The sequence below is a fragment of the Dasypus novemcinctus genome, chromosome 3 (assembly GCF_030445035.2).
Source record: "Dasypus novemcinctus isolate mDasNov1 chromosome 3, mDasNov1.1.hap2, whole genome shotgun sequence".
NCBI lineage: Eukaryota > Metazoa > Chordata > Mammalia > Cingulata > Dasypodidae > Dasypus > Dasypus novemcinctus.
In genome coordinates this window covers 48830128-48838670 of record NC_080675.1, presented here as the reverse complement: position 1 = coordinate 48838670, position 8543 = coordinate 48830128, and the positions used below count along the sequence as shown (strand labels likewise).

The 8543-nt window shown below is 39.8% G+C and overlaps 1 protein-coding gene across 4 annotated transcripts in view; it reads left to right on the top strand.

Moving 5' to 3' along the window:
* Positions 1-1099: 1099 nt before the first annotated feature.
* HIF1A (hypoxia inducible factor 1 subunit alpha) overlaps positions 1100-8543 on the top strand; it is a 63282-nt gene continuing 55838 nt past the window's right edge. The window contains exon 1 of one of the 4 annotated variants that reach the window (XM_004459740.4): positions 1100-1566. In XM_004459740.4, coding sequence (XP_004459797.1) covers positions 1532-1566 — 35 coding nt within the window. In that variant the 5' untranslated portion in view covers positions 1100-1531. The remainder of the gene's footprint in view (positions 1567-8543) is intronic. The other 3 variants (XM_004459739.4, XM_058293321.1, XM_058293320.1) reach the window with 3 other exon arrangements.

Here is an 8543-nt window from a genome sequence, read left to right as displayed (position 1 = left end):
AACCTAGGGACAAGCCAAGTTATATATGAGCACTGCTCCTTGCTAATCTCAAAATATGTTTTTTTTTTTCATTTAAAAGCCTAAGTCTGGAAATTTAGGCTATCATAGCCAAAAACCGATTAAATCTCATTCAGTAACTTTGCAAGTTCACGGTAGGAAAGGAGCAATACAGGCCGTCACCAGGCTGAATTAACTCTTGATTCGGTGGTCCCCTGCCCTGGTTTCTAGGAGTTTGGAGAAGCCTTCTCCCTCTCTACAGTCTACACAGTGAACCTAACTCAAGGCAATGAATTTCAAACTAAGGGTCATCTTCCCCTTTTCCCGAACCCATCTAACATTATCTTTGACTCTTAAATTCAGTATGAAAGTAAAAGTCTTCCTAAACCCATTTGTCCTACTCTCCCTGAAATTCAGGCTTACGCTGATTAAAGCCACGTCTCCCTATCATAAGTGCTTACAATAATTTCAGGTTTCAAGAGTTCTCTGCAACTTTACGATAAGAGGAATTTGTTTTATATTTAGATTTCCATTTATGCAGTAATCAAACTCTGCCACAGAAACACTTCGTGGGCAGGAAGAGTTCCATTGTGTTCCGTGGCAGTGTGCGGTGACGTGGCGCGTGATTGGGTAACCTGATTAACCTGGTTCAGACAGACCCCGTGGCAGCACATCTAAGCAAAGGAACCAAAGAGCTTTCTGCCACGACGCCGAAAAGCCTTCTTTTTTGAACTAGGGACTCAGGAGAGCTGGGTGGCAACTTTGCCCAGCACTAGCGCCGAGGAAAAAGAGAGCGGGAGACTTTATTACTGCATGGAGAAGCAAGAAATGTGATGCTGGCTTGGAAGTCAGCAAACGAAATCCCTTCTCAGCAGCGCCTCCCAAAGCCAGTCACTTCTTCCCCTCGGAGAGGCTCACAGCCCCCAGACTCAGACTCAGTCGCCAAACCTGCCCCTTTCTCTCTCCTCGGCAGCTGCACAGACGTGCACGTGAGCGCTGCAGCGAGTCCCAGCTGTACCTCAGCTGACCGCTGCCTGATTGGCTGAGAGAGGCGAGGGGTGGGCACTGATCGCCTGCATCGCTTGGGATTGGTTCTCAGGAAACCCGCCTCCCCCTCAGGTGAGGCGAGCCTGCGTGAGCGCGCGGCGGGCGCGCTCCCGTCCGCCCCGCCCCTCCCCGCGCACCCCAGCGCGCCTCCGCCTTTGCCCGCCCCTGCCGCTGCCTCAGCTCTTCAGTTCCCGGAGAGCCGCGTTGTTTGAGGGAACCGGAGGGTCGCCCTCGGCGCCGCTTGGGCCAGTGTTTCGGGGCCGGCCCTGACAAGCAGCCCGAGGAGGGCCTCGAACGACTCAAACCTGGACTTTTGCGATTGTCGCTTCCTTTTCCTGCCTCTGAGCTCGGGAGGGGTTTCCCGCCTCGCAGCCCCCGCCCCTGGACTTGCTTCTCCTCCTCCCTCTGCGTGTGGAGGGAGCCAACGCTTAGGCCGGAGCGAGCCTAGGGGCCGCCGGCCGTGAGGCCGCTCGGGGGCCTGTTCGCCATGGAGGGTGCTGGCGGTGCGAACGACAAGAAAAAGTAAGCCCCTTCTCTCGGCCGGCCCCATCCTCAGCCGGCGCCCCCGCCCGGCCGGCCCGCCCGGGGCTCGTAGGCCGGTCTCGGCTTTCCGGCGGTGGGGAGTGGGGGGCGGGGGCGGCCTTTTTGTCTCTGTCTTCTCACCTCCCTCTCTTTCCCTTAACCTTGCAGCCTGGGCTCCCCCACGGTCCACGTCGCCATCTTGTCGTGGAGGGTGGGAGACTCCTCGAAAGTGCTCTCGGGGGCCGGGGTCTGAGCTCTGCTGGGCCTCCCTTCCCGCCCCCGAGGCCTCACACCTCCCTCCCCACCCACCCTAACACCTCTCTTGCCCTTTGGCCCCAGCGGGAGGGGACCCTCTCCAGCCAGAAAACCCCGGGAAGAGAATAAGCCGCTGCTCGGTCGCCGCCGTTGGCACCCGGAGCTTCCGCTCCTTCCCGCTCGCGTCCTCTCGGGTTCCATTGAAAACTCGGGCCCGGGGAGGACCCCTGCACGCTGGTCCCGACTTCCCCCTGGGCTCGGGGCAGGGGGGTTCTCCGCCGAGGGCCCGCGTGATGGGGTGCGATCTTGCGGTCTGCTGTCCAGTCGCGGCGGGTGTCTGTGCCTTTGTGCATTCGGGGTTTGCTGCGATGGTCTTAAGATGCTCAACTTTTTAGTTTGCACGTGTAGGTTTTGTTTCTAATTACCTTGGAAATTTGGTCGAGACTGAGAGTCGAGCTACGGGAATTTGGAGAAATAGCAACATTTTAGCGCGAACATCAGAATTTGATACTTTCGTTCATATCACCTATCACGAAAGGCCAGACGTTGTAAATGAATATATGCCTCATTCATTCTTGAAAATATATTAGCCAATATGTAGAGGCTAGTTAAGTCTTAGGCAAACAATTTTAAAGGGATTGAAAACGTATGTGAACAGAGCAGGTGAAATACAGCATTAAAATGTTGCAGATTATTTAGCACTTTGTCTCATCTTCCTGAAATTGAAGTACATTAAAGGAAAACCTTCAAAAATATATCCGAAGTAAGTAATCATTCAGTTAGAACTTAATGCAAGCTTATAAAATCCATTGAAGTTTGAATCCAACGGATACATTATAGAAGGATTAGTAATTGAGCCCAGCCAGTCGTTATTAAGAGTGACCCACTCGTCCATCCCTTGTATTTGGTCCATTTTGCTATTTTAACCTTTGAGGAAATCACTTTAAGGAATTGAAGATTTATACTAAGAGTTGTGGTTAGTAGCCTGGCTTTACTGTTTAAGCCCTTCTACTCCCCTGGGAGAGATTGATTTACCTAATCAGTATCAGCAGAAGATAAACTTGTTTACAGTCTTGCTATTTTGTACATCCCTTATCTTGGTCCTTATTCAATTCATTAGAATGTTAAATTCTCTTTATACACCAGAGAAAGCACTTATAAAATTTTGTAAATGAGCTATCAAACAAGTCTAGACAGTTCCAAGAGTTGCCAGGAATTAATTGCAATTAATTTTTTGCAGAAGTGATTACGATGCTTTTGATGAAATGACTTGAGATTGCTGTATTATAAACCTAAGGTAGATTACCTCTATAATGCCAACTTTCTGTCTATACATGATACATCATATTTAATAAAATGCATTGTTATATTTTACTCATTTTTCCTTTGCCATTCACCAGTTTAGAACATAAGTAACTAATGTGAATGAATGAATTAGCTACAAGCTCAACACCTTTTAGATGCTGTTTGTTAAAGATGTCTGGTTTTTATCCTTTTCTAACAAATACTTTTAAAACCTTTTAAAGATAATCGAGGGATTGAGCAGGGATTTTTCCTTTATGTGTATTGGGAGTGAGATAACGCAAGTAGTCTAGAACTTCTTTCTATTTTTTTCAAATTAAATGAGCAGCACTCAGTGTCTTGGCAGGGGGAGGGATAAATTTGTTTTTGTTTTAAGATGCATAGGTCTAGAAAACTCAAAAGCCAAAGGGTTGGAAGAAATCAGACCAAAGAATGAGTATGGCTGTATTAGATTTAACATTTTATTTTGATTCCTTAGGAAGGATTGCACTTATTTAATTAAGCACTTGCAAGTAGATTTTTAGATTTCAAAAGGACTGCCAAGAGGTTCTTTGTTATCTGCTTCAGACCATACTCCTTCAATGTTCTTTAACTTCCTTCTTTAATTTTGGCCATTAAAAATCAAGAAATGCTCTCATTTAGTAAACTTTTTACTTGTTACAATTTTACTTTGTTTTTCCTCCTGTTCTTTGAAGTAGCAGAATACTTGGTGATTAAGGGTATGGGATCTGGAGCCAGACAGATCTGAGTCCTAGCCTTTTCACTTGCTAGTTTTGTGAACTAGGGCCACTTACTGGACCCTTCTGAGCCCATTTTCTCCTTTTGAAATGATGACGATACTAGTAACCTTCTGAGAAGTTATTGTGAAGATTAAATGAGATAATAGAGTAAAAGCATTTAGCCCAGTGTCTGGCATAGGAGTTCTAGTAACATTTTCTATAACTGAAAACAGAATAAACTAGAATAGTGCTGGTTTAAACTCCATAATGCATAACACATTTTTTTTGACAGTCCTTCCTAAATACTTCTTTCTTTTTTACTTTCTCTTTATGTTTTTATTCATCATTTCTATTATTGTCTAAAAATGAGAAGACTAACATTTGATCCAGCGCTTTTAAAAGGGGGATCTGTCTTGTTAAAACGGTGCATCTCTGGGTTATTTTGGCATCTAGCATCAATTACTCTTGTTGAACACTCAATCTATTCTCTAGGCCAGGCCCCCTTCTTCACAATTCCTCACTCCTATGGTTGCTCCGCAAAAGGGCTACTTTGAATTTACTCTGGACTCTATAGACTAGAGTTACAGCCAACAAATACTAGTCACACCGTACTTTTCAGAGTGCCTATATGCAAGGCAGTGCAGTCTTAGGACTGGTAGTAACTTAAGAATTTTTTTGTTCCGATGCCCAAGAATAGACTAGACACTTCTATCAATATTAATCTTGGCTAAAGATGATGAATTGATCAAATGCTAGCAGTAAAGCTCTCATATCTTCATGATAAAGAAGCTATCCTTTGCTTAGGAATTTCTCCAAAGTTAAGACCATTGGGTTCTATGTCAAGGCAAGGTTTCAAGCCTTTATGATTGGTCTGATATTTCTGATTCAGTTTATTTGTGCTCTATATTAGTACACTTTTCCACGTGTACATGTTCGCTGAATTAATCAGCTTGTTTTAGACTGAAAAAGTGTAGCGTTCTTTCCTGTGCTTCATAGCACTTTGTGTAGTTGGGAGGCCATCCAGTCTTTGTACCTGTTAACGTCCATTGTCTTTGCCACTGTCATAGATAGTAATGGGTTCTAAGCTAAAAGTTGTGGTTGTATTCTGTTGTTAGATGTTAAGAGTGGTATATAGAGGCAGAGAGGAATAATGACTGATTTTGGCTTACAGTAATTAAGTATTTGGTGGTGAAATAAAAAATTGCTATGCATGGATATTAAAGATTTGAGTTAGATTATGGTGCTTGTTCATAGAAAGCGCCTCTTAATATATAATTCTTAAAAATTTAGTTACTTCTTGATATATATATTTTTATCTTTGTAAACATAGGGTCTGTTAATCAACTAGGAGCAAGTAATTTAAATTAAATGTTGTTGGATTAGTTTCCTATACCCTGATAAATAAAAATATAGAAATTTTTTAAAAATGATTTTAAGTCATAAGAAAGTTGTCTTTTTTGTTTAAATTCTCTAGTTGGTGGATTTTAGCCAACTTTCTGGTCTTTGTAGTGTACGGGTTATGTATGTTTTCTACCTAAGTAGGGGATTAATTAGGAAGGAATTTGAAACTGAGACAAGCCAGTCTTCTTGATGCTCAGTATTTTTGGTAAATGTATGATGGGAATTTCGTAAGTAACTATGTATGGTGAATTTTAGATAAGATGTGTGTTTCCTACAATAAAAATTAGTCCATGTCCATTTCTGAGATATGAACCTTTTAGAAAATCTAATAGATAAAATCTGAATTTATAAGTATGTAAAAATTATCTCATGTAGTAGTTGGAATTAGATGAGATAAAAGTGCCCGGACAGATATTTTTTAGGAATAATACTTCTATAACTTGTTGAGCTGCCTTTTCCTATTTTATTTTTATGGATTTGAAATACTTTTTTTCTTTAAATTACCTCATGAAGGCTTTTTTCCCCCTCATAATTTTGAAGTGACTTTGTTTTTTATTTTTAAGGTTTTGTTTGTGGCTAATTAACCAACTTAAAGCTAATTACAAAGAACAGTTCGCCAGTGGCAGTTTTATCAGAAATGAGGTTAGGGACCTCTAAAATTAAGTTTCTGTAGTGACTTAGAAAGATTTGGTCTGCCAATATTTTTCCCTAGAAATATTTATTTCCTAAAAATGTTCTTTACCTGGCCTGGTTCTATTATCGATAAAGTCCCATTTAATTAATAACTTTGTTTTAAAAACTTTAAAACATTAATTGAAATGACTTTTATAAGAAAATAGTCCCCAAGATGAAGCCTTTTAGTCCTTCTGGTTGTTTGCCTTGTCACTTGTGAATGTTTCTTCATATTATGGTCATAATATTAATCAAAAATTATTTCACAGTAAGACTTTGAAAGGTAAAGGGGACAAATATCTAGTGATGGAACATAAAAACTTACTGTAAAGTTCTTCAGTTGTTTTGAATGTCCACAGTATATTTAGAAAAATTAGTTTAAAAATATGTACTAGTTAATGTAATTTCCACTCATTAATAAGGTTTCCCTTATCCTCCTCATTTCTCTTGTGAGAATTTGTTTTCCACTGAAAAATACTGTGATATAGGTAAGCACAAGGTTTAAAGACAGGAGGTTTCAGTCTTTTAACAATTACGATATATTTGTGGACAAAGTAGTTTTCTTGCAAATTCACATGCTAGGCAAATTTCTTAAAAGTGATTCCATCCCCCCCCCCCCAAAAAAAAAAGCTATTCCCTCTTCCCTTTTTTCCACTATAAATTTGGATACATGCTTCAATGGGCAAAATAAAAAATAAACTGCATTTGAGGTGTGTGTTATAAAAGAGATTACTGGAAACAGTTAAATCCTAAGTATTTGGGGGACAGGTATTGGGGCCAGATTGAACCCTGGACCTCATATATGGGAAGCCAGCACCCGCCCACTGAGCTACATCAGCTCCCTTGATTTGTTTTTTGTTTGTTTGCTTGTTGTTTGTTTGTTTTTAGGAGGCAACAGAATCTGGACCTCCCATGCGGGAAGCAGGCGCTCAAATGCTTGAGCAACATCTGCCCCCAGTAATAAGTATTTGAATGGACAAATGAAACAGTGAATAATAGAATGAAAAAAGCAAAAAAGATTCCGAGAAAGACTTGAAAGTTTTCAAAAGTTTTTTTTTTTTAAGTCATTATTGTCTCCTTATCCTATGTCTTACTTTTCACAGGAATTTTTCTTATACTTGGGAATCCCTTGTGCCACTTAGAACTTCCTTGAGTGTTAAATTTTAGTTTGTCACCTTTTTGATGTTTACAGTATACAGTAGAACCAGACTAGAAATATTATTTGTCGTGGAATACAGCTATGTAACTTTTACTCAGCCTTGGAAAAAACTTAATATCCTACTTTAAGTTATGTAAATAGTACCTGTCAATTCAACATATTCAGAGCACTATTTTAAAATGTTTACTAAAAGGTTTATGTTTATGGCTCCTGAAAATCATCGAGGTAAATGTGTGGAAACTATACTACTCTTGTTTCATCTTTAGCAAACATTTATTAAACACTTTTGTGTATAACATCATGGTTAAGAGCACATACTCTAGAGTGGAGCCTGTCAGCAATTCCGTTATGTACCACTGAGAGAGAGAGAGAGAGAGAGAGACCTAGACAGTATGTGACATGTAGTAAGCACCAATAGCTATTATTTTGCAAGTTCTTGTTGGTTCTGGGAATATAACAATGATTAAAATAGTAACAGCCTTCAAAAGGTTCGTAGTCTACTGGAGATGCCAGCCATGGAACCGATAAATTTAAATACAACCTTATTAAGTGTTATTATAGACAATGAAGTAATAAACTGTTAGGTCCTGCTTATAGCCATAAGGAAGGTAATCAGTTGTTCAAATCTATTACAGTGGGTGGGAACAGTCCAGGATCTCTCAAAGAATTTAGATATTCTTCAGATTGGTCCTTCAGGTTTCTTATAGACTGACTGCTATCCAGTCCTTCCCTGAGAGAATGTGATTTTGAAAATGAGTGAATATGCAAGCACCCATTTTTGTAATGTCTATAAAAATAGCTAGCATTTAAGATTCTCTTACTAATATATAATTTTTTCTTTTTTTAAAAACAGTATAAAAACATATCCATTCTCATTGTAAAAATTGTCAAATGATAGAGAAATACAGAGTAAAAACTCTTTAAGTCCCCTTCACCACTACCATAACAATCACCATCACCAGCTTATTCACATAATCACTCTGAAGAGTTAAATGTATCTCCTCTTAAGCGTTAGACCCTTTCCTCTGTATTTACATCATTTCGGTACATATTTTTCTGTGGGGTTCCTTTAACATTATAGCTTTGTTATCTTTCCTTGTCAGAACAAGAATTACTTAATTTCCTTTAACTAGATCATGGGTGTTCCATGATTTATTTAATTATTCCCAGTTGATGGACATTTAGCTTGCTTTTAATTTATTGGTATTAAAAACAAGGCACAGTGAATGTCCCTTAGTTTTCTTGTCTATTACTGCTTCACAGTTAATATGTGTCAAGTGCTTAGGACAAAGCTTGGCAAATAATAAGCAATATATAAGTATATACAGTTATCCTTAATATTACCATCATTAATAATCAGTTGACTTGAGTTAGTATGTTTCTAAATTTTTGTTACTATAAACTAATATAAAGGTCTCTCTGGTTCATATTCAGAAATACAAAACCTCTAAATTTTAAGGTTCTTGATA